General features: G+C 48.7%; 1 protein-coding gene across 1 annotated transcript in view; it reads left to right on the top strand.

The window, feature by feature from the left end:
- Window positions 1–26,918, top strand: part of CDS1 (CDP-diacylglycerol synthase 1) — a 467,729-nt gene that overhangs the window by 196,806 nt on the left and 244,005 nt on the right. The window contains exons 5-6 of the mRNA XM_085636573.1: window positions 16,677–16,816; window positions 22,208–22,266. Of these exons, the coding sequence (XP_085492699.1) occupies window positions 16,677–16,816; window positions 22,208–22,266 (199 nt within the window). The remainder of the gene's footprint in view (window positions 1–16,676; window positions 16,817–22,207; window positions 22,267–26,918) is intronic.

Raw genomic sequence — 26,918 nt, 5'->3', positions numbered from 1 at the left:
CCCACCCCCCCCCCCCGCAACCTTCTGCTGTAAACATCACGATTAAGGCCCACTCAAGAGGCCCAACTTCTGGCGTTGGCCATAACTCCCCTGCAGCCCCTAGAACCGTCCCCCAAACAAAACCCCCCACCCCCTCCCTGCCCCCTGCTCTGCTGGCCTGAAACTACCCACTACCCCAATTAGCAGAGCGCCTGTCGCCCAGCCCAACCCGGAGAGAGTAGCCACCCTCCCCGGAAAACTCTGTTAGGGGGGAAAAAAAAGAAAAACTTAGGCCGGCGCCAACTCTAGCCGCCGCCCACACTATGCTGCCCGCAGTAAAACACCATGAAATGTGCAAGGCAATTTTAGGTATCAGATCAATGTCATTGAAAGGCACTAAAGAGAGGGGGAGGGGAAGGGATTCCCATCCATCCCACCTCCCTGCCGCCCCTCCAGGTCCCCAGCTCTGGTCGCATACTTTACTGTTCGTTGCGGCCTGCCGCCGTGGTCAGAATGTTCAGCGCTGCGTCGTGTCCGGGGGGGAGTCCCATCGTGGACTGTTCGATCTGGACCGCCACGACCCCTGGCTCTGTTCCGCTCTCCCCACTCCGGTCTCTAATGATCCAGGGGAAGTTTCCACCACCCGGGGCCGGCGGTTCCGGTCGCGCCCGCCGCCGCCCTCCGCCGGCGCCGCGTCCAGCCACTCCTGGACCGCCTCCGGAGAGGTGAAGAAGTGCGACTTGCCCTCTGCGATGATCTTCAGTTTAGCGGGGAAGAACATCATGTATTTAATCCCTCGCGCCCTGAGCGCCGCCTTGACGCCCAGGAACGAGCGGCGCTCCTGCTGTACCCGGAGCGTGAAGTCAGGGAAGAATCTGATGGTGGCCCCCTCGCGTTGGAGATCCCCTTTCCGTCTGGCCTCTTGCAGGATGGCGTCCCGGTCCCGGTAGTTCAGGATCTTCGCGATGATTGTCCTAGGTGAGGCCCCCGGCCGGGGCTTAGGGATCGGGGCCCGATGAGCACGCTCTATCGTGAAGAGCTTCGAAAGCCTTCCGGGCTTCAAGTGGTGGAGGATGAGGTCCTCGAGGAAGAGCTCCACACTGCCCTCCTCCATTCCCTCCGGCACACCCACGACACGGATGTTACTTCGCCTCGCCCTCCCTTCTTGGTCCTCGAGCCGCAGAGCCATTTGGCGGTGTTGAGAGACTAGCTCATTGATGCGGCCCTCCAGTCGCTTCTCAGCTGCTTGCAGGGCCTTAATGTCCGTCTCGTTGGCTTTCGACCGCTCTGAAGTCTTTCCGAGATCCGTGCGCAGTAGGTTGACCTCGATCGAGATCTTGTCCATTTTGGTCTCCAGGTTCGTTCCCAGCGTCTGGATGGCGGCCATGATGGAAGTCAGGGAGGGTTCCGCTTTCTCCGCCATGGGATCCGCCGTCGCCCCGGGGAGCGCCTGACCAGCGGGCACTGTATACTTGTCCAGCTTGTTAGTTTGCGAGGGTTTTCCTGCCGTGGGGCGCATGGCAACAGTACCTCGTCGCTCTGTCAAAGACGTGCCCCAGTCCGGGCGCAAGCCAGGGCCCCGGGCCTCGTGGTGTGTCCCCCTGTCGCCCGGGTCTGCGCGCCGTCCCCTCTTCCACGGCCGGCGTCGCACTCGTGATCCGACCAACAGTCGCCTCCCTGCTCCAAGCGTCGGCCACTCGCGCCCTCCGTGCGCGCCAACCTCCGGCGTGAGTCACTCTCCGGGGCCCCCAAATGGTGGGCGCTCGATTGCGGGATGGCTGTTCCAGTCACGCCTCGCCCAAAGCAGGTCTCTGCCACCGGTCGGCGCCTCCCCGGCAGCCTTATTCTCAGGGTCGCAGCTGCCCACCGAGTTCGTGTGCCAGGGCCTGCTCACTCTCGTCCCGGGCGTGGGCTCCTCGTTCGTGGGGACCAATACACCTCACCTCCGCAGCGACCCTGCTGTCTCTGCCTCTGTCGCAGCCTGGTCACACTGTCTCGAAGCACTGCAGGGCCCGAGCGTCAGGGCCACGGCACTCTCCTCGCTGCTCCCAGTCCGGCCCCCGGTCAAGCGTCGGGCCTGCCACGTGCCTCCGGGGCCCAGCGCCGCGGAGGCAGCCTCCCCCTCCGGATCTCTGCAGGCTCGGCCCCTCCGCAGCACAGTATCCAGGCCTCACGCTCTCTCACGGCAGTCTGGCCGCCTCCCGCAGGCGCGATCCAGCCGCGGCTCCGCAGCTGAGACAGGCCCCAAGCCGGGACCTCGAGTTACGGCCGGCCCGGGTCTCAGGCTCCAGCCGGTCGCAGATGCCGGCGCCGCACCAGGCGATGCGGCCACCGATCGCCCCCTCCATCGCCGGGCGCTCCCGCTGACCTCTGCCGAGCGCGCCCCCCTTCAGGAAGGCCGCGCGGCTGCTCCGGTGCCTGCAGGGCGGATATTGAAGCAGATTATGCGGACAGCACAGGTAGCTCAACGGAGCTCACGGACTAGGCGGCCATCTCCGTCGGCGCCTGGCCACGCCCCCCTATTGTATCTTTTTAATAATATTCCAATCCAGCCTCTGCCAGAAGTTTTTCGTAGGATTTCCACTATGGTCCTTCGCTTAATATGGGCGGGTAAACATGCTCGGATCGAACTGCGCACTCACACAGCGTTATTCGCAGGGAGGGTTTAAGGTCCCGGATTTTTTACTTTATTATTTATGTGCGCAAGCGCAATATGCTCATTTTTGGTATCCTCCAATCCCATATCTCACGCATGCGGCAATTGAGGAAGGTGATGCGCATCCAACTCCATTAAGTGCTATCATAACCCATCATAGGCCCCCACTTCATAATCGCGATATAAATACTATAGATGCGACAAATAGTGCTTGGCGAGCAATGGGTAGAAAGGCGCGTAAATTGCCGTTGTACGCCCCGGCACTACCGATACATTATCATCCTGAGTTATCTGTTACCCAAGAAGAAGTGGGCATCGGTCTGCTAAGACAAGTGGGCTTTGATACCATGGGGGATTTATACAGCGATGGGTCCTTTAAACCACTCGCTGAGCTGTCATTTATAAGCAATCAAACGTTATTATTTAGATTTACGTATCACAGGCTACAAGGTGCACTGAAGAAATTATACCCGATTCACCCTGCGGAGCCACTGCAACTGGCCGCTTTACAGTTACTGATCACAACCCCTACTGCTAAGCGACTGGTATCCAAACTATATGTTAAACTACAGGAAGACATTGCAGACACTACACATAAAGCAATGGAGAAATGGAACTGTAGCCTAACTGATCCGTTGACGATGGAGGAATGGACTATGGCTTGTTCTCTTACTGGTTTGTTAACACCAAATGGAAATTTGTGTATGTTACACTATAAATATCTCCATCAGACTTATTACACTCCAGCACGGCTTCATAGGTATGGTCTGCGGACAGAATCCAAATGTTTTCGCTGTAAAGCAGAAATAGCAGATTTCATACATCTAACATGGTATTGTGATGCAGTGGCAGAGTACTGGTTAAAAGTAACGCAGATGTTGGGTACTATGGTGGGCGCTAACATTGAATGCACTGGTCGTACATGTCTGCTGGGCCTGATACCTGAGATACGTGCAAATAAGCGTAAGTTTTGTGTAATTGCATTACTCCTGGCTAAAAGGAGAATATCGCTATGCTGGGGCAGCAATTGGGCTCCAAATGGTTAAACATTGGATCCAAGACTTGACGTATTGCAGACACACCTTGCAAACATATGAGGAGGAGCTACCTACGGGTTCTAAGCCTAGAGACTATTGGAAGTATTTGATTCAATATCTACAAATGTAGCAAGTTGACTGACTATGTTTAACAGCTCCACTATAAATGGTGAGATTTCCGGTAACATTATTAAACTATAGAAACTGGATGAAGGATGTTGTTGTACCACGGCCTGTATGTTAATTACATGTTGACACTGTATGTTTTTAAAAATTGCTAATTAAAAAAAAAAAAAAAACCCCAATAATTTTGCACCCATCTCTAAGCATGCCAGGGAGTTCAGAAAGTGTTGAGAGGACAAGCATCCTCACATCGCAGGGTAATTTGTGCCCTTATTTCCGTCTCAATTTCCATGGTCTTTACCGCAACTTTTTTGCCTACTCCATTTTTTTTTTTTTTTTTTTTTTTTTTGGAAACCTTTATTACAGAGTTCAAGAGATATACAAATATGGGCCTACAACCTTCAGGCCGGCCGCTAGTAGACAGTGAGACCATGAAACATATTCATAAACACAAGCAGCAAGCAGTAAAAAGTCCCACAGATCAAAAATATCATTTGCGGCCACATTGCCCAAACATCCCAAATGGCGGTTTCCTTTTAAATGAAAAACAGGAAACAAACCCACAAGGCGGCAAAAATCTAGGCAACAGTATGTGCTCCCCTCGGGAGGGCTCTACCAACCTACGAGAATAAGAGGGGGGGAAGGGCAGGGGCAGAAACAAAGTGGTTACGGTAACACAGAATCAAGAGAATGTGCAGACTAGGGAGACAGGGCCGCCGCCAAGTCGGGCGTCAGTGGCGGGGTACAGATCCCGCCGCGGTAGGAGTTCCAGGGGCCCCACACCTTTACCCATTTCCCAGGCTTACCTCTCGCCACATACACAACCTTTTCTCGGAACATACACCAATCCATATTTTCCTTCCATACCGAAATCGTGGGTGACCTCTGGGAGCCCCACAATTGTGCAATGTCACGCTTGGCCACCATATATCCCAATGTCACCCACCACGTTTGCGTCACCTTATAATCAGTCGGCTCCCACACATTCAGCAGATACCGCCTAGCCTCAGGGAGCAGCGCAACATGCGTGACCGCTTGCAACACCTCATGCACACCACGCCAAAATCGAGTCACCTCCGGACATTCCCACAAAATGTGGAGGAAGGTCCCTAACATGCCACACCCACGCTTACACATCCCATCCACCGCGTATCCCATACGCATCAGGCCTGGTGCCGTAATGTAAACCCTGTGGAGTATTTTGAGCTGGACGAAACGAAGGCGGGCCGGTATGGCCACCTCTTTCGGGGAGGCCACCGCAGATACCCAATCCTCGTCGTCCAGCTCCAATCCATCAGCGACCCATGCCTCACGGAGGGCGGCCAGCAGTCCCGAGCGATCGTTGATGAGCTTTTTATAGATCAATGAGATAGTGCCATCCGGTACATGCCCGTCTAGCACTCTATCTTCCAAAGGGGAGCACTCCGGGATGGACGCGACCTCCGGGAACACGGAAGACAACGCGTGGCGAACCTGTACATACCGGAAGTACTCCCTGTCATGCAACTGGTATTCCGCTTTCAGCGCATCAAACGTTTTAAATCCCCCCCTTCGTCCAAAGATCGGCCACCCTGCTAATGCCAATCGTGTCCCACTTCTCGAAGCCTTTCGTCGTCCACAAACAACCCAGTCGTTCAGAGGCATACAGTGGCGTCGCCCGGGTCAACCGATCTTTCCACCCCATCGCCGAGTTTGCCGCATGCCACACCCGTACCGCGACCCGTGTCAGACCAGTCAAACGTGCGTCGAGCGATCTAGAGTAGAGCGCACGATTGTAGTCGCCACCCGGCAACAACAATTTGTCCATTTCAAAAGCCGGATTAAGGGCGGGCCCATAAAGCCCGTGGTTTATCGCAGCCAGCTGGGAGGCCCAGTAATAACGTTTGATGTCGGGGAGGGCGACCCCCCCCCATCGTACCACGGGAGCGTCAGCTTCGCGAGGGCGATCCGCGGCCTCCCATCCCAAAACAGTTGGCGTTGCAGACCCTCCACCTCCCGAAAGTAACTAGCCGGAACGACATCCATCGTGTTTTGCAAGGCATATAAAAACCGTGGCAACGACATCATCTTAAACAGCGCCGCCCGGCCGAGCGGCGAGAGCGGCAAGCGCCTCCAACGCGCCACATCCGCCTTCAAACGTTGGAGGGGGGGTGTAGGTTCTGTGTGTATCGGGCCGCAGAGTCCAGGGTAATAAAAATACCCAGATACTTAAATCCCTGTTGAGCAACCTGGATAGGACAACCCCGCGGGAGGATAGGGGCCTCCCCTGAGAGGACATATACACAGGATTTAGCCCAGTTGATGACTAGGCCTGAGTTACGGCCAAAGGAATTCAGCACATCCACTAACACAATCAACGATTCACGCGGGGAAGCAAGATACAAAAGAATATCGTCCGCGTAGAGAGAGACTCGATCCTCATACTCAGGAGTCCATCGGAGACCACGAATCGAAGGGTGCCACCGCAGCCACTCCGCCAGGGGCTCCAAGGCGAGCGCAAAGAGGAGAGGCGACAGCGGGCAACCCTGTCGCGTGCCCCTACCCAATTCAAAAGGAGCCGACACTCTACCATTCACCACCACCTGGGCTAGCGGTCCGGAATACAACAATTTCACCCAACCAATGAATCCCGGGCCAAACCCAAACTTCTCCAGCGTCGCCCAGATATATGGCCACTAAAGAGTGTCGAATGCCATAGTGGCGTCCAGGGACGCCAAAATGGCTGGCTCACGTATGAACGGAACCCTCGAGAGCACCCCATGCAGACGCCGCAGGTTAAGCGCGGTGTTGCGATGAGGGATAAAACCGGACTGGTCCTGATGGATCAGGTCGCACACCACGCTGACCAGCCGATTAGCCAGCACCTTGGCCAGAATTTTCGGTTCCGCATTCAAAAGCGAAATGGGCCTGTAAGAAGTGACCCGATCACGTGGCCTCCCCTCCTTGTGAATAACCACAATAGTGGCTAGACGCTGGTCCAGCGGGAGGGAAGACGCTGCCCGGGCCGCAAGGAACATATCACGAAGATGCGGCGCCAATGTATCCGGCCGCAATTTGTACAATTCAATGGGAAGGCCATTAGGACCCATGGCCTTGCCAGAGGCGACTGAACGTATGGCCAGAGCGATCTTCTCAGACGTCGGAGTCGCGTCCATCAACGATTTATCCTCCTCCGAAAGGGAAGGCAACGCAATATCTTTAAGCAGGTCGCGGGAATCCTCTTCTGAGCGAGAAGATACCGGGGAATACACCCCGCGAAAATACTCTGCGAAGCAATCAACAATTTCACCCGGATCAGTAACATACACACCCTCCACTCTCTCAACCAGTGGAACAACTCGACTCGCTCTCTCCTTTTTATCCAGCCACGCGATCAGTTTTCCAGCTTTATCACCCATATCATACAGTCGCCCCTGCTGCTCCCTACTCCGGCCCCTGGCCGCCTCGGTGACTAGGGCCTTGTAGTCCGCTTGTTTGATCCTGAGAGCATGCAGTTTGTCGTCCGTGACACCACAATCCAGGTCACCCTCCAACTCAGTTATCTCAGACTCGATTCGGGTCACCTCCTCCCGCTCACACCTCTTGGAATGGGAAATGAGGGACAGGGCCTTCCCCCGGAGTACCGTTTTGAACGCCTCCCACAGAGCAACAGCAGACGACCCTGATCCCACATTATCTCCAAAATATTGCTCAAGGGATTTAATCAAATCTGCGCGAATTGCGGGATTACGCAGGTACCAGGGGTTGATCGGGACCACCCTCCCCTCCATCCCCGGGACAATATCAAAGTGCAACAAGAGAGGGGAGTGGTCTGAAATACCCCGAGCAAGATGCCGCACCTCCCCGACCCTCCCCGCCTGTGCCGCTGGCATCAGAACATAATCAAGTCTCGAAAGACTACCATGAGCCCCGGAATGAAAGGTGTATTGTACCTGCGCAGGATGTTTTAGCCACCAACAATCCACTAGACCCAGGGTATCTAAGAGGCCAGACAACCAAGTTTGGGCCCGGGGGAGATCCCTGGGTGGGTGACGATCCTCAGTTCCGGAGACCACAGCATTAAAATCCCCACCAACCACTAAGATACCCTCCGGCAGACCAAGGAGAAGGCGCCCCAAATCAGCAAAAGTAGTCGTCTGCAACCCCGGCGGGACATAAACAGAAACCAAAACAACTACTTTACCCTCCCATCTACCCACCAGAGCCGTATATCTCCCCCTGTCATCATGGAGCACCTCGTCAACCTCCAACGGGAGCGAGGTTTTAACCATAATGCCCACACCCCTCGAACCAGAGGTGAAGCCCGAATGGGCTACAAGGCGATAGCCCCGCCTATTCATAGCACAGAAGGAATTACCAATAAGGTGTGTTTCTTGCAAGAACACAATATCAGGTGAAATCCGTTTTAAGAACTGCAGGACCACCCCCCGTTTTATCCTGTCCCCCAGTCCGTTAACATTCCAGGAAAGAAGTCTCAGTCCCCTACCCCCATCACAGCCAAAACCAATCTGTCCCCTCCCAGAGAGCACCTTGAATAGAACACAACAATATGTCTGCCTTGTGGTACAAACAAACAATACCCAACCCCAACCCAACATTCCAAACAAAACTCCCCCCTCCCTGCACCCCTGCATGAGCCCAAACATCCCCCCCAACTTGCAGTGTGCCTGTCACCCCTGCATGAACTAAACTACAAAGACCCCCTAGAGGAGGAAAGAGAACCCCCTCGAGACACACCACAACCTCCACGGGAGGGGGAGCAAAGCACGACAGTCAAGAAACCCTGAGCACAGCCGAAAAGTGGCATCATCAGGAATTAGCCCCAGTATCAATACCGCTGGTCCGGTCCAGTGGGCACTCTCCTCCCGCGGCGCCCACACCCTCTCGATCATGTCCCCCAGGCAAAGTGTCCAACCAGTCCCCGGCCGTCTCCGGACGGTCAAAGAAATGAGAGCGACCCTCGGACTCCACACGCAGTCTGGCCGGGAAAAGCATGGCGTATTTCAAGTTCATATCTCGGAGCCGCCGCTTAACGCCCATGAAACCCAGCCTCTGCTTCTGGACCGCTTGAGTAAAGTCAGGATAGAAGTTGACCTCCACGTTCTCCAGCTTAAGCGGCCCCTGCACTCTAGAAGCTTGTAAAATCGCATCCCTGTCCCGAAAGTTGAAGATACGGGCAATAAGAGGCCGCGGGGGAGCTCCAACCTTCGGCTTGCCACCAGGAACTCTATGGGCCCTCTCCACCGCAAAGAATTTACTCAAACCTCGAGGCTGCAGACGATTAGAAATCAGGTCCTCCACAAAGAGATCCGCCGCCGAATCCTCCAGTCCCTCTGGCACCCCGATAATGCGAACGTTGTTCCTCCGGGCCCGACTCTCGGAATCCTCCAGTCGCCGATCTGTGAGCGCACTGGCCTGCCGGAGCCGACGTACCTCCGTCTGAAGGGCCGCCACCTCAGTCGTGAGGCCCGACGCGGTGTGAGCCAAAGAATGCACCCTGTCATTTCTCTTGGAAAGATCTGCCCTGACAAGGTTAACATCGATGAGAACCGCGTCGAGTTTGTGCGCCAGGGTATCAAATTGTTGACCCACCGAGGTCTTCATCTCCGCGATGGCGCCCATGATGTCCTGCAAAGTCAGATCTGTCGGCAAATCCGGGGCATCTGCGGGGCACTCAGGAGACTTATGCAACCCGCCTGGAGAACCCTTCGGTAGGGTGTAGCGATCCATAATGTTGGCTTGAGTTGCAGCGCCACGCCGGGTCGATTTGGCCCTTGGCCTCTCGCCATCCTGCTTCGTCGCCATCGTCCTGTATCCCGTACACCCACGAGTCCTACCGCGGAGAGCGAACAGTCGAGGCCAAGGACCCCAGAGGTCGCCTCAGAAAGGCGGAGCAGGTCCCCGCAGGGCAGGCAGGGTCCCCCAGCGAGGCAACCACCACACACAGAAGAGCCGTGATCCCACTCGCAACAATAGCAAGAGGGCTCAAAAGCGAAAGTGAAAGTGTGGGGGTACGCGTCTCGCCAGGCTCGTCCCGCCGTTGTTATTCACTTCCCCACTGGATCACCCCCCAACTCAAGTCCGGGGTCAGGAGAGGAGCAGGCCGCAAACTTCAATCGATGCCCAGCACGGCACACGGGGTCCGATTGAAATACGGAAAACGGGTACCACCTCGGCTCAGGTTCACCAACACAGTCCCCTCAACCGAATCAGGATGAAGACAGGATAAACGTAGGAGGTCGCGGAGGTCCTCGGGAGCCTCGTACCTATGCGGCCATCTTGGTTGCGCGCTAGGATCCTCCCTCTGCCTACTCCATTTTAATCAAGTCAACTGAGGGTGCTCAACCTTTTTGTTTTGCTAGACGGTGAGACTATCTAAAGTGTAACCCAACCCATAGGGGAGATTTCCTACTGGACACCTCAACAAGAAATCCGGAGACTTTTGTTTGATCTTGGGTAATTGAATTGTTCCAACCCTTTTAACCCTTACTTCATTGAGAGTGCCTACTGACAAAAAATGTATTCTTCCGTAACCTGTATGTATGTGTTAACACATGCTTGATGTGCTATGTTAATTTAATTGAGGACAGTGAAGGAGATTTATCTTCCAGTTGCCTCTCATCCGGTTGGCCTTGACAACCTCTATATAGTCTTCACTTAGAAACCCTCAACTCAACTGGTAAAGTTAGAGGAGCTGGGCAACCACATCCTGCCAGGCTTTGTAACCTGAAACAAAGAACAACCCAAAACCAGTTTTTCTTCCTGTGCATCCCTGTCCAGATCTGTTCAGTAGCAGCTCATCCCAACTTTGGACATCTGATTTGTGCCGAAGGCAAATATGAGGTTTCCCACAAACACAATAGATCCTTCAGGTTGTCCCATTAGTAGGATAAAACTGTTCAGCCTGCATCCCAAATGTGTGAACTCGTTATTCCACCATTTACTTTTCCATGGATATTGCTTGTCCAAATGCCCCTTAATATTAAACTGGAAATGTCAGCTCTTCCCTGTTGGCGCTAACCAGCGTCGTTGGAGCCCCTCACCCTTTGAAATTTTGACTATGTAGACTATGTATAAAGGCCTTCAGAGTTCAGTGACTGTCTGAGGTGCCACAGGCAAGGAATCCACATGTTCTCAGATACCAGTTAGCTTGCTGTACATTCACAGGATTTCACAGGTCCTTTCTCAAAGAGACAAAAGGCTTATGAATTCTTTAAAGTTGGAGGAGTGGGAGCTGGAAATGAAAAAGGCAAACACAGACCCCAGTAGCATATAATCTAGATCCATTCACCTGATTGTACGCAGGGAGACTGTGGGAAACTATTTCATCAGTGCAGGCATGCTTGCATGGCTGAACGTGTTTGATGTAGCATTTATTGTGCAGGGCAAGTCTTTCCGAGGCAGTACATCCAATCTGGACAAGACACAACTCCTGATAATGAACAAATTGTTGATTTGCAGTCAAGTTGTTAAATGAAGAATGTACAGGAATTCCATTTGTAACCTCTTTTTAAGGAGGCCACATGGTCTTTCTAAAGACGTTCTACATATTCCCTCGTCTTTGGTCAGTCAGGTGTATTTTATCAAAAATATAATTTTAAGATGTTTTCCTTATTACTGTGTAACATCCCAACTTGCTTTTAAAAGATGCCAGCCAGCAGGTACACAGTCCATCTGAGAAAATGTGGGTATTCATCTGCCTAGGGTGGCTTTGGCTGCGTCAGATTTGGTTGTTTCTCGAACTCCCAGATTTTAAACTTCATTATTGGGTGTGAGTGAGGAAAATAATTTCTCAAACTATGTATTCATTTGATTATTCCCATTCTTTGACTACCATTACCAGGCAAGGTAAAACAGATCCAGATGTCACCTATTGAAAATAATTTGACTATTTTATTTTGAACTGGGTAAGCCTAAATATTTTTCTCAGTAATCTTTTAGTGAAAATGCAGATATTACCCAAGGATTTCACTTAAATGAAGTTGTTAAATTTAATGTGATACGGTTAAACATTAACATATTGCCAAAAATATCTGATGCAGTTTCACATAGTTTGCGGGGGGTTTGTCTTCTATGTGCTGGTGGATGTTTTGAAAAATAACTCTATCACTATTGTAGATCCCATTATGGAACACTTTGAACACATTTCTTGCAATACTTTCGGGTTTATCTGCAATTGCGTTTTGGATCATCTAAGCTTAATCTCTATTGCTCGCTGACAGTTGAATTAGTCTCATTAGAATACTTGCCAAGTGCCCACAGGAAAGTGTCCCATCTCGGGACGATCATGTTAGACAGATGAGATGTGTTGTGAGACTGGGTGCTTGGGGCTTAGTGCATAACTCACCCTCATCTTCCAGACTAGAGATAATTAGGAGGATCTCCTGGAGCACCCCAGGATGTTGGACTTGAGGTGGAGAAGCACCTTTAGATTGAAGGGTGATACAAATTGCCTGAACTACTGGCACTCCTGTATGCAAGAACTGATTCTGTCTCACTCTTGAGCAAAATTAGTCACTTAAGTGTGGTAGTTTTTGCAGAGCCACCGTTTCGGAAGAGGTTTGTTGTCTCTGTGATAAGGCAGCTAAGCACCACAGGGCAAGTGTTAATCTTAGAAGAATATTTGTGATGGGAAGCGGTGCCCTGAATGTACCTACTTATAGGGCATGTTTCACATACATCTTGTATGAGGAAAGATGAGGATATAGGCTGGAGACCTGTCCTTTGGTCTGCCTGGGAATGTAAGAAAGAATAAGCCTCACTCTTCAAATTGATGAGTAGATCCCTTATCAAGAAGTAACCCAGCCATTGAAATATGAGGAATGGTTCCCCTGGATGTTAGAAATGTATCAAGCCTTCTTCTATACTTCGGTTATGGACCTTGGACACTCCAGACTTTCACCTCCAGTGATGATTTCTTGGACATTAAAGACTAAGGGGCCGATTCCGATGTCGGACCGACTGGAGTCGGTTCGACATCGGTTTGGAACTGGAATTGGAACCGAATTACCTCCTGTCATCGGTTCCAACCCAGGAAGTAGGATGCGACTGAACCCTGTTCGGTCGCAATCCTATACTTTACAATGGGAGCATGCATTCCGAACGGAATGCATGCTCTCATTGTAAAGAGCAGAGGTGCAGTTCATCCCTGCACCCCGTGACAAGCACCTCAAGGTGCCTGCCACCGGGTGCAGGGATTAACAGGGGGTCACCATTCGGCGGCCTTGCACCAATGGGGGCTCTTCTGGAGACCCCCAAAGACAGATTTCCAATGCCTTTCAATGTCAGAAAGGCCGGCACAGAAAGACAGTGAGAATCTGCCATCGTAATCCCTCTGCTGGAAAAAGCCGGCCAAGGGATTACTGCACGTTTTCCGAATTGCGGACGGGTCGGAGGCCATTCGGAAAACCGATTTTAGTTCCCTTCCGACCTACCCCATCGAAATGGGTCGGTCGGAAAGGTATATCTGACCAGCCGATTACGATGCGGGCTGGAGGGCTCCGACCGATGGTGGGAGCCGTTCCAGCCCGCATCGTAATCGGGCCTTAAGTGTTGTCTTGTGGAAGTATATTCTCTCCTGTGAATGAGCCATCCACCGACATGGAGCCAAGGTTGAGTGGGCAATACTGCGAGCACAAGAGAGTAAGATTCTTATGAAGAGGTTTGACTGCTATGGCCCGTCCCCCCTCTTCTCTATTTGGGTGGATCAGATGGTGGAGACCAGAAATCCTCACACACAGAGGCAGGGTGAGTATTCTGATGCTGGCAATTTGCACACAAAGTTTTAATTGTCCGATCCCGTTATCCTGATTAAGATGCAGTGGAACATTTGTTTGGTAGAAGGACCTGGGCACTACCATAAAAACAAAATTAAAAAAAAATAAACGGCTATCAAGGCACTTAGAAGTCTGGAGTTCTGATATGGGGTGTTATAAAGAGTGTCTAAAGGAAGGGCTAATAGACTTTTTAGATGGGATCCTCCTGAAATGGGCGCACTCTGAATATCTGATTGTTAGGAATCAAGGTGCTGGCACTGCTAAAGTTTTTGGGTCTCTCTGACCTTTTGAGCATATTTGCTTCTGTTGAGACTTTTTCCCCTGTGAACCCCGCATGTTTGAGTTGAGTGTGGGTTCTTCATGTTTTGGTTGCATCCCAGCAATACACAAGTCTCACCTGGACACGGAAATACAGCCAGTTAGCACCCCCACTCATAGTGCATTGTAATTACAGCCTGATCATCGGGATATGAACAACCTAATTGTTTGTTACATTTGTAGTGCCACACGCCTGCCCCCATGTATCACGGAGAGGTGGTCTACTAATGCCCTTGTGAAATCTGTTCATACCCTGATAAACTAGGCCAGTTCATTTAAGAACGTGAGAGAAAAAGGAAAATAAGAGCAAGGGAATTAACGTATTTTGGATACCAGGCGCCCTATTAATGTGTCCTATGGAAGCACATGGTGATTGCAGCGCAAAACATTCTAAATTGTCTTCATCCTAATGGATGTCTTGTCTTGCATGTGGTGCACTTGGAAAACCAGGTTGGCCAGCAGTGTCCCCAGATTTAGATTTAGAAACAATTTCCCGTGCTCCAGTAAGTTACATTTCCTTTCTACTTTGAAAGAAGCTTTGCAGCACTAGCTTTGAGCTTGGGTGTGATATGGGAAGCTTCCTTGAGCTGGACAACAAACACAAGGCCAAGCATGCTGAGATGTGAGGAAGAGTACGGAAGAGCACCTACTTAGGAGCCTGAATGATCTGAAGCCAACTGCCTGAGATCATACTTCTGTAGGTGATTGCCTGCAGAAGCTGAGGTCTGTGTAAATGTTGCTAATATAAAAGACTTGCACAGTGCTTAATTTGAGCTGGTGGTTTCCAGTGATTGCCACTGGCATTTAATTGTCAACACCGGTGCTGTCTGACTTATTTAGAGGTGGCCACAACAAGCATGTTATTATTAAATCAATATACATTAAAAATGACTATTACCTGCCCTCATGTCATTCTTGTAGCTTTGGAGGCCTGGGATAGTCACACTTGTAGGAGTGTGATGGTTTGTAGTTGTGTTATTACTATCCTTCGCAGCATGGTAGGGGCAAAATGTGGTGCAAGCAGCAGTGGCTTCCTAACGAGAGACCTGGCACAAACTTATTTTACACAAATTAAGCACTGTTGCCCTGTAAATGCACCTGTATTTCTCTTACTCTGAGGGATAGCAGCCGGTAACACTCATTCCTGAGAGAGCCACAGTAGGTTCACCATTATTCCCTGGTGCTGTGACTGGTCACTTTGCACCCAGCATTATTTGAACCATCACCTTGCATCTTGAAGTTCCAGGTTTGACATTGCTTAAAAGTCTGGTTACACCCTAGCCGTGAGCCGGGCTTCTCATTTGTTCCTGGATAGTGTGGACCAGTGAAGTAGGTACCAAGAGTCCTTGAGTGCTACCTCTGGAAAATGTTGACTGCAACTTCCCACTCACAGGGTACCGGCCCCTAAAGATATGCGTGTATATTACTTAGGTGCCTGCCTTGAGATGCCAAATTGTCCCTAGGCACCACCTTTAATATTTACTGGACCAGTTTTGTTCTTTCTCTAGCCTTCTGAACTGTGCCCGATTATCCCAACTGCTACCATCACCGTAGCTTTGTAGCCACAGTCTGCTGAACCTGCAAAATCTTGAGCTTCTTTACATGTTCCTGTTGCCAACCAGTAGCACTTCATATTTTCTGGGATGGGATCCGGCTTGCTTTTCCTGCGAGGCTACTGGATTTTGTGCACATTGTTTGCAGTTGTAACTCCGACCCACCAAGTCTCGCTCCTTAAACCCAAAGCATCAGAAGGCATTTGTATCAATAACACCTTAGTTCTATTGTTCCAGTGCATTTACTGACTTGTCTCTTATGCATCTGCACCTGGGTTACCTGAGGACAGACTCCAGCGAACTTTAAAAGAGTCCGTAGTTGAACAATTTCCGCAACAGATTTTCTTTTTTAACACGCAGGTTACTATTTACTAAGCAATAGAAACGTTACTAACAGAATGTCTCCTCTCATGAAGGAGACTTCGTGTTGTTTTTGGTTACCTCTTCCACTGCTCTATCTTTGCAAAGTGTAAGTAATACTGACAAAGCTTAAAATGTGTTGTAAATGTTTTCTTTGTTAACTAGAGTAAGCCTGGATATATTGCTGAAACCCCCAGTTGGGTAATTTGGTTATCTATCTAGAGCACCATAGTATCCGAGGCACTAGTGCAAAAATATTTAATAATTGTTGATACCTCAGTGTTGCACCTTATACTCAGTTTGTTAATAGATTACGGATTCCAGCCGTATCCACCTCTCAAACACTCTACTATCCATTTCTCACAAGTAGTTTGCCTTTTCCTGTGCCTCCAGACACCTTGGAGTAAGTAAATAAAGTATCTGTGCAAGGGTTAAGAAATCGGTGGACAAGACTGGCTTCTGTAATTCCACATTCTGTGTTAATGACACAGTTTGATGCATTTCTTCCTGTTTCACGCTGTTTTTCCAGGATCCTTGCAAAGTCTAAATGTATCCAAACATACTGCAGAAAATGATAGCCATAAGTGGATTTAATTGTCCAGAAACAAAGTGCTTCTTTAGTTTTTTTTTTTTTACATTTCCTCCTATTTGTCAGTGTGCTTTCGTTATGAAATATCTTAATATAAAATCGGATATTTTACCATATTGGTGCACTTACTTTGGGATCAGATGTTCTGGCTTTACAATGCATCAGTTTCAAAATAACCCCTATATGTCAGCTAGATGTGTATTGAAAGTAATCTGCTTTCTGCCACTTTAAGATCGAACTTGTGTCTCAGCAAGATGCATTACTCTGTTTTTATCGTGGTTTCAGGTATTTTCTGCTCTGTGTGAACTACTTTTTCTATGGAGAAACCTTAGCAGATTACTTTGCCACATCAGTGCAGAGAGAGGAGTCACTTCAATTCTTAGTTCGCTACCATCGGTTCATATCATTTACTCTCTACCTCACAGGTATGTTTTTGAGCACATTGTAAAATCCTGTATTTTATTGAGCATATGAAGGAGACTTTCAGTTTGCTGAATTTGTTTTAATGAACAAATTGCGTTGTAGATTTTTTTTTTTTTTTTTACATATTCTGTTTAGATCCTGAGACATTGAGTTTAAGGTGCGAGATTTAAAGTGACTTTTTACTCAAAAAAGTGTTTAATGTGGGATTTTAATGATTTTTGAATCTGTGGGCAGGATTTCACATATCTAGGAGTCTGGTCCCAGATTGTTAGTTTTTTTTTTTAGCTTATAATAAATTTGCATAGTAAAAACCATTTGATGAAGATGTATCCTAAAGGAAGGCCACATCTCATGACCAGACAAAACGTTCTTCTTGCATACATGTCATTTGTATCTGTGTGGTTATTGTGACAGAATGCTAGAACTAAATTGCATTTATAGGTTTAATCTGTTCAGTCTCTGTATTGTGTCAAGTATTTTTAGGCATCTGTACTGAAGATTCCGCCTTGTGTACTGTCAGATACTTGATACTGTTAAGAATTGGAACACATTTCTGGCAGGCTGATGCTAGGTCTTAGAAGTAGATAACGGTTTGTATTTCAGATGGGAGATGTAGAGCTATGCAAGTGCAACATTCTCTCATTAGTGGGCGCTCATGACTGTTAAGCATCGAACCACTCACACTCATACGCACTGTGAGGGACAGGTTCTGCCATCTCCAAGGACGGTCAGTCGCCCCTTACCCTGGTCTGTTTTACAGCCTTTAGCTATATGGGAATGAATCAGGTTGGTGGACTAAATGTCTGTGAACTTACTAGCGCTGGAAAATGACTTCTGGTCATAAACAGCACTTCAAAAGCAATCTTGTAAATCCATATGATATAAGCACTGGCAATATGGCTGCTCCTTGCATGAATCTATAGCTTGGGCAAGGTAGAAGGTCTGTGTTTCTTTCTCCGAGTCAGAGGAGGAAGCCTTTTTCCCCTGATGTTATGCTGCTACTCTATCTCAATGGAGAGACCTAGCAGCACGTTACAATAGGCAGTGCTATCCGTAATTGATGGAAATTCACTCAGATGAAGATAACTGCTTTGCTTCAATTGAGCTCATGAAATGTTAATCTACAAGTAGCGTATCAAGCACAAGGATGTCTTTCGGAATAGCTATAATTAAAGTAATCAAAAAATAAAAGAACAGTATAACTGATCACGTGTCAAACATGGAGAGTCTTCAGTTTCACTCATGATTTCGCAGTAACATGTATTCTGATGAATATTTTTACCTGTAGATACAGATACCTCTGGCATAGTAGGGGCGCAGGATCAATGTCGATACCTGAAGACAGGTCATGGTGATGTCACTGTAGCCAGATAGCACCCACCCTGGCTCCCTGATGTCAGTCCCTTTCAGATCTAGAGCGTCCCTTCTTGTTCTGTTCAAGTCTGTGATACTCCTCAGATATTTTCTCAAGACAAAAAATGTTCAGCAGTGGTTTGACCCATCTGCTGCCATCCCTCCCACCCACCACAACTGATTACCTTGTGCTACAGAAAGCCAGCGGACTGGACATATCTCCTAACATTGATACTGACACCCCTTGAGGGCCATCCCCTGCACAAATAGTTTCTATCCACACTGCCCTCGGGTAGTAAAGGTATAACCCTGCACTAGAGAATCATGCATTTTTATCAGTTTACCTTCCTTTTTTATCCAAGCACCAGATGGAGAATCCAACACATTGAAGGCGGTGGGGGGAAAAGGGTCTTCTTTGTCTGGTAACATGTTTCCCTATTCCCTGAATGTTACCTGCTTCCTGGGGAAATACAACCTTGGCAGCCATGATCATGCCTAATCTGTCAGATGATCTAAAGGACTATTTTGCAGAAGTGGATCTTGACAGCCAGGACACACTCAGGTGTATTAAAAGGACTGGGCTCATTACAGCTGATTCAGTGGCCATGGCAAGTCGCATCGATAGCCCTATGCAAGCACTCCTGGCTTCGGTCTGTGGGTTTCCTGGGGATGTCCAAGACTCATTGATGGATATGCCCTTTAAATTAGTGTATCTCAGACACAGGCCTTAAAAGATTTAAGGCCAGAGTCCCACTGGATCTGCAGTCACATTTGCGAGACAATACAGTTCAGAAAATTTCAGGGTTCTTCCAAGTGGTTTAGCTTCATCAAGGACAGCCCTTTCAGCAGCTGCAAGATCCCCTGGTTTGGCAATATAAAGGCAGAGTCCAAGGGAGAAGCTGTTGGACTCTGCAGCCTTACCTCTCCTGCTTGTATACTCCAGCACTACTTGGAAAACGGGCATAATCTCCATCTGTGACCCGTTTGATGACCGGTATCTTCCTTTCTACCGACATGTAAGGCCATGACATCAGACTAGTGGTTCATTCTGATTCTAGAAAGGAGGCAATGTCTTACCCGTACAACATAATATCTCTCTCCCTCCCCCCACCCCCCTCCCACCCCCCCCCCCCAACAGTCCTTTCTGTTGGTGGGCCATCTAAAACTTTTTCCTGCCCAAGGAAAATCCCAGTATGCTTGTCCCTGGCTCACGTTCTTCTAATTCTAGAAGTGGAGACAGAAAGGTGTCCCTCGACTTGCAGGATGTGCAGTTCCACAAACCTGTCCTGCAGTTGTGCAGGAGGTACTTTTCTTTCGTGGTAGGGTGCAATCACTAACAGTTGCTGGTCCTCCCGTTTTGGACTAACATTTGACCTCAAGTCTTCACAAAGGTGACATCAGTGTATTCCCATACCTGGATGACTGGCTGCTCAAAGCCGGCTCGCTGGAGATGGCGTCTCATCACCTGTAGACAGCAACATCCCTGCTGTCAGACTTATGCTTCTTCATTAACATACCTAAGTGTCCCCTGCAACCCTCTCCGGTCCCTCTGTTTAGTGGGGCAATACTGGAAATTGCACCACTTTGAGCTTACCGTCCTTCACAGAGGATTTGGGACTTTCAGGATATAATTCTGATATTTCGGGAGGGAGCCCTGATTTCAGTTCTAACAGTTCTCGCACTGATAGGCCTGCACACTTTCTGCATCCTCCTCATCCCAAATGCCCACTGGCACATGAGGGCTTTCTAGTGGTGCCTCCATAGGCAGTAGTTCCAACACGAGGGTGCGCTAGTGGACACTGTTTGATTTCCTGGGAAATTGTGGCATGTCTGGTCTGTTGGACAGGGAACCTGATTCAAGGAATGCCCTTTTACCATCCATCAGCCATGGCCACAGCAGTGATGGAGCATCAACCTTTGCGTGAGGGATGCTAATCTGGAGGTGAGGCATTTGGTCTCCAGAGGAGCTTGTACTTAATTAACATCAGCCTGCTAATCCTGAACGCAATTTGGCTGGCCCTCAAGGCCTCCCTCCCTTCCTTTCACAGTCAGTCTGTCCAGATCTTGACCGGCAATACTCCTATTTGCTACGACAATGAGCAGGGAAGAGTGGGGTTTCAACTGCTTTGTCAGAAATTGTTGAGGCTCTGGCCGTGGAAACACCAGCAATGGAATTTGGCTAGTCGCCAACCATCTGGCTAGCTCTGTGAACACCAGAACCAGTAGCCCACGTTGGCGTTGAGATTCCGATCACAAATGTTGTCTCCTTCTCTAGGTGGTACAGGATATCATTATACTCTGGGGCACCCCTCCGGTGTACCTCTGGAACTTGCACAAATCCCCATTGTCTGCAGTTCTGTGCCCCCAGGATCTGCTGCAGGGATCCTTGGGGGGACATGTTTTGATAAACGTAGAATTTTTGACTTGCACCTATCCTCCCATACCCTTGATTCCTCAGGTTCTGAGAAAAAGTCACCAGGATTGAGCCCAAGTCATCTTCATTGCCCTGGAACTGGCCACCGATAGTGATGAGGTTTTGGAAGGGGCAGACAAACAAGTATGCCCCCACACTTTTTGTCTTCACCCACTGCAATCTTAATTTTGAAGGGCGCTCCCTTTGAGCCTCTTGACAGTTGTCAGCTGTGTTTATTGACAATTAAAACTTTTTCATGCAGCAGTTACCCCAGTGAGATATGTCAGTAAGTTGCAAGCGTCCACTCGCCATACACCTGTTTCTTTCTGGGCAAACTTGTCCTCTGGACTAAAGTGGATTTCCTTTCCAAGCTGGCTACCCCTTTCATCTGGGGCAGTGCGTTTCCCTTTCCATCTTTTATCCTTCACCTCACCTCGCCATGAGGAGAGGTTACACTGTTTGGACCCCAAAAAGGTCGGTCATCTACTACTTTGACTGCACTAAAGAGATCACGTCTGATGACCGTCTTTGTTTGGTTTGCGGGTAGCAAAAAGAGCACAGTAGTTCAGAAGAGGGCTTTGTCTCATTAGATCATTTTTGTGTATAAAAATGTGTTGTACTTTTGCAGAGAAGAAACTGCCAGGAGAAATCTGGGCCCATTTCATCGGGGAAAAGACTTCTGCCTCTGCTATAGTCAAGTGCGTTCCAGTAGCAGAGATCTGTAGTGTGGCAACATTGGCTTCCCTTGACTCCGTCACAAATAATTTTTTGGGTGCAGAGTGTAGAAGCATTGGCCATTTTGCACACTCTGTGTTCCAGGTCTCTTGGAATTTTTCACCTGTCCATAATTCCGACCTGCCACCTAAGGAGGATACTGCATTGGAATCTATTCAATAGATAAAGAATCTGCAGGTAAAAACATTGTTTTGGTGGATCCTCTGGCTTTCTGCAGATTTCTCACTGATCCCACCCACCTCTTCTCCTGAAGGATATTTGTAGGGCTCAGTGATAAGCTTTCAAATTGGAGTGCTGCACTCCACTACCATACAATTAGTCATTTTCTCATCTGTACTTCCAAAGACACTGGAAAAAAGCCTGGGGGACTTACGTTCGGACTCCAGGGGTGAGTGTGGGAGAGCTATGTCGGACGTTTCCAAGTCCACTCTGGCACCTGGGAATTTCAACTGGTGAGGAATCTGCAGGTACAAGAAGTATCTACTCAACAAATTGTTCCCAAAGATAGGTAACTTTTTCTTTGTAGATCATGCGTGCATGATTTCTACGTGTTGATTACTACAGGTACATATTATGGATACACATTACCTTTATTCTTTTTTCCCCCAATATGTAAGGTTTTTCAACTGTTTCTTTTCCCACTGCCTTTAGAATTATGTGTACGAAAGTCGATGTTTTAAGATTTTTTAATTTTTTTATCTATTGGTTACATTGTTGTGAGTTTCATAGATATTTTGTGTCAGGCTGTAGGTTAAACACATTTGTTTGGGTAGTTTACACATAACTTTGATAAGCCATGATAAAGGAACAGCAAGCACATTAGTGTTGTCTTCTGTATTCATTGTGATTAGAATTTGAATGATTTCAAGATATTTGTATTTTTATTACACAGGTTTCTGCATGTTTGTACTGAGCTTAGTGAAGAAACATTATCGTCTGCAGTTTTACATGGTGTGTATTAATTTCTTGTTGAATGTTCATAACTTAACTCTAAAGTGTAGTTCGCAGATGAATGTCAACACTATTTTTTTATTGACGTAATTAGTTGTGGCGCCCTGTAGGTTGAGTAAGAGTAAGTCAACTCTATGTGGAATGTGTACATTTCAACCTTGTCCACTTAATACATATGTTGGTTTCCTTCTCTCCCTTTTGTATCCGCTTCTTTTGTTTTTATCGAGGGATATGGACTGAGCAAATGTTTATGTATTTTGCAGTCATTCATTAATTTATTTCAGACATTCTCTTCTATCACATCCCATTACGGAGCAATATTAAGGACTGGGTTTTCACTGCGCACTAGGAATATATACTGCTGCTATGTGATCACTCGTGTAGGACAGATATGTAAATTCTATTCAGGGGGTCTGGTGTTTTGTAAAATATCTACTTGTCCAAAGGACTTTAATGTCTCAGAAATCCACTTGAACTATAAAAATAAAAAATACACTTGTCTGTTTTTGTGCCATGTAGTGAGGTGACAAGTTATGGCAGCGTTCTCAGCACCCTGCTTATGACCTGACATATTGTATCATTCACGACATGGTCGGTGATATCACTGATGACATCATAAAGTGTGCGCAAGTGTTTTAGGATTTTATGGGTGTTAAACATATATAGTAATCTAATTCAAAAGTTAAATTAATATACTAGGTGCACTACTGCTTCTACTACCAGCAGTGAGGTAACTATAACTACTGAATTTCTTTAGTTTTGTACGAGGGAAATATGAGCCTAACTAGAACGCCCCTGTAACCTTTATTTTTTTCAGTGAATATATATATCTATCTATATTTATTCCCCAACCCTAAAGCCTCTAAAGTCTTTCCATCAAACCTGGGTGCAGGGCAGTCCCATGGCAAGCAAGAAGAAATGTTGATTCTTAAGGGCATCGTTTGGATATATGGACCAGCAAAGTAGGGGTAAATCCAAATTTCCTCTTACTTGCCATGCTGAGTTGACTTCTCTGTCCGGACCCATGCTCTTTTGCCAGTCAGAAAAACCTGCTTAACCCAGACATTTCTAGAAAACGGCATACCCAGGAAGTTCACGGGGGTGTGCCTTACCTACAATGCCCTGCAAACCTCAAGTTTTGCCTAGCAGCATGCATTTACCTTTTATTTCTGTGACTAAAACCTCCAGAATCTATAGCGATCCTCAAAATTCCTACCACCCAGCGTTCGCTCAATTGTTCCAGGATGGGATGGTTCTTTTACTGTGTGCAGTCTGCTTTTGTGCTTGGGTCATAAACATTTACAAATGGTCTCTGCTTTCTAATATAGCCAAAAAATGGGTACCATGACGTTTGGCAGAAGGACTCGAAATTGCTTCTTAAAGGGATACAGTAAATACTAGAACAACTCGCCAGTTCCCACTTTTTCACCTATTCTCTTAATTTTTGTGTTGTAAGGCATTTATTAAAAAGAATTGTACAAATAAACAAGCATTTGCAATGCAATAGGTCGCGCATTATTAAAGATTGAGCTATTGGTGTTGCATTATTTAGCAATGCCAATAGCTCAAACTTTAATAATGCGAGACCTATTGCATTGCAAATGCTTGTTATTCTTGTTGAAGCACTCCACGGCAGTGCATGTGTTTGAGCTGTCTCCCTCATGTGCTTCTCTCCAGTTCATGCATGCGCTCTGTGTCACTTTCACTGGTATGCTTCTGGTCCCACCCATGCTTATGTTGCGCTCTCTCGCCTCTGTACTTCTATGCCCCCATGTTGGTCTTGTTTGTTGGCGTGCTTCTGTCACTGCATGTTGCTCTTGTTTGTCCACCTACTAGGCAGCCGCTTCATTGTGCTTATTTTTTCACACTTTCCTTCATGCTCCACAGCATCTCCCTTGATACTGTACAGCATGAAGAAAAGACATTGGCAGAGCCAATAGATCTCCAAGGGACGACCTATTGGCTTTGCCAATGCTTGTTTAAACCCCTTAGTCTGCAGGTCAGATGGTGTCCTAGGTGCGGGCACGCAGGTAACCACTAGAAATGATGAGTGTCTGCAATAATACCGGGGTGTTGGTCGCGACGGCATACAGTTAAAAAGTATTAATGTCTAAAGTAAACAAGGTACCGACGACAGTAAGGCTGGGGTTGGGAGAAGGCCCGGACAACAGGGGGGGGGGGGCGCGGGGCGGGCTAGACAAGGCACCAAAGCACGTCCTGCTTGCAGTTAAAAGAAAGTGAAGAATATGGTGCTCACAGTCTAAATAACACGCACCCTGGAACAAACGAAGTAAAGGGGCCAGTCGCCATGGGAGGTGACAAATGAAGAGGTGGCGGTACTAAGGAGACTAACAATCCTATTTTCGAATCAGAAGTCAGCATTCAAGACAGACTGAGAAGTCAATGGCAAAAATAGGCTGAGCTTCTATTTCCTATTCCACCACAAGTCTCGCAGAACAGTGCATGCGCACTGACTCAGGCCTAAAAAACCCATGCGCGCGACATGCACGCGTTCTCGCCATTGCCAAGCCTGTGCACGCTACTCCTTGACTAAATGTCGCGCCTCGTTTTCACCTTCGCCTGTGCGTACCACCCCGGGGGAGGGAGGGCAATCTGTGCTGTGCGAGGCCTTCGTAAAAGCCAGGTCTGACGCTTGCTCGCCCGAGGCACGTGAGGTCGTTTAATATAAGAGACAAGCCCCTGCACGCCATGCTGCACGGCCGAGGAGCCTGCCTGCCCGAGAAGAGCTACCGGGAGGCGACCAAGGCGGGTGAGTGACGGCACTGCCGTGCCTATGAGCGCCGCCCTGCTCTGAATCCGTGCACTGAAGCAAAGCGCTTCACCAGTCTGTGAGTTTGAGAGACACGCCACTGCTAAACACAGAACCGTGTGCAGTACCCAACTTTCTAGCGCAGTGCGAGCTTAACTTTCATGCGCAGGGTGTGACATCACTGCCGTGCTATAAACCGAGAAGGGGCGAGGCAGTGCAGTGTCATTACCGTGTGTTTTAACACTGTGTTCGAGGCATATGAGCTGCAGATTACACACTGTGCATAGATCACCATCTGGTGTTGGGCCCGGATGTTGCAGTTGTTTTTTTCTTGGAAAGTCTTTGGAAGTCACGAGGTATGTGACTCCTCCTTTGGATCGTATTGCGCATGGGCTTCAGCTCCATCCTCAGATTGTTTGTTTTTTTCCGCCATCGGGCTCGGATGTGATCTTCGCGCCCCGGTTTTGAACAGTTTCCAGTTCTCCAATTGACGCGCAATCCTCCCCACTGTTTCGCGGTATTGTTTTCGATCGCGATCTCCACACTCGACACGGCTCTCATCGATCAAGACCTTCGATTCCAGTCGACGGCCTTCGGGCCCACCCAAGCTCTGGTCCTGGCTAATGGAAAGGACTCCCTTCAAGAAGTGCCCTCGATGTGGTTCCAAATGCCCCCACACTGATCTCCACGAAGTATGCAATCTCTGCCTCTCTCCTGAACACGAGGCTCGAGACTGTCCGGCGTGCAAATCCTTCCGGTCCAAGAAAATCATTCGAGACCGAAGGGCACGACGAACTATGGCACACTCGTCGACGGCGATCCCAGACGACATCTTCGGAGAAGGCGTCGAGGCTCCAGAAAAACAACACACCGACGTGGGCCTCGTCAGCGCCTCCGAAGCAGACTATTCAGATGTGGAGGACATCACTCCGGCACAGAGGGTCGTGAGTACCGAAACCCACCCCACCCCACGCCCTCCGTACCATCCAAAAAGGCTTCGGTCAAGCCTTTGCCTCCGATCCTAGGCACGACCAAGAACATTGCTTCCCATACCGCACCTTCGGGGCCGGTAAAGAAGCCTATTAAGCCTTCCGGCGGCTCGAGCTCGAGCCAGACCAACGTCGGTGCCGAGAAACACTCCTCCGCACCGACGCCGAAAAAGAAAATGGCCTCCTCCTCGGCACCAAGCTCCATACCGAAGCACTCGGCGCTGAAAACCAGCACCAGCTCCTCGGTACCGACACCGTCCCCGGAACAGAGCAGAAAACACAAGGCCACCGACACCCATATCTCGAAACCGGAGACCATCTCGGAGCCGAGTAACCAAAAACCGCATAGTTCGAAACAGCGGACTAGTACAGACTCTAAAACAAAAAAACCTACGGGCCCGATGCCTTCGGTGCCGACGGACAGACCACTCTCTGAAGAACTTTTTACGCCTGATCCATTGCAAAAAACACTGATCAAGGATCCGAAGACTGGACATTTGATGCTCAGCATCAAAAAGAGACAGCTGGACAAGCCTGCCCCAGCTCCACCTCCAAAGAGGAAAGACTTTGCTACCTCCCCTTTGAGAATACCCTCTCCCCCTCCTCCACCTCCTCCACCTCCTCCACCTCCCCCTCCTCCACCTTCTCCTCCTCCACCTTCTCCTCCTCCACCTTCTCCTTCTCCCCTCACCTCATCATTCCCCCACACCCTCTCCGGATGATGACAATTGTGGTAAATAAAATTCCTTTACCTGGACTTAATTTGATACAGAAACATAATAAAATAGCTCAGTAAAATGAGAGGCAGAATCCGTGATATTAGAGGTTCGGAATGGGCTTTATTCCAATAATCGATTATAATCGGTTGCTCCAAGTTCCATCACCACGGAGGT

This window comes from Triturus cristatus, chromosome 2_1 (assembly GCF_964204655.1).
Source record: "Triturus cristatus chromosome 2_1, aTriCri1.1, whole genome shotgun sequence".
NCBI lineage: Eukaryota > Metazoa > Chordata > Amphibia > Caudata > Salamandridae > Triturus > Triturus cristatus.
This window is presented reverse-complemented; position numbering and strand designations above follow the sequence as displayed.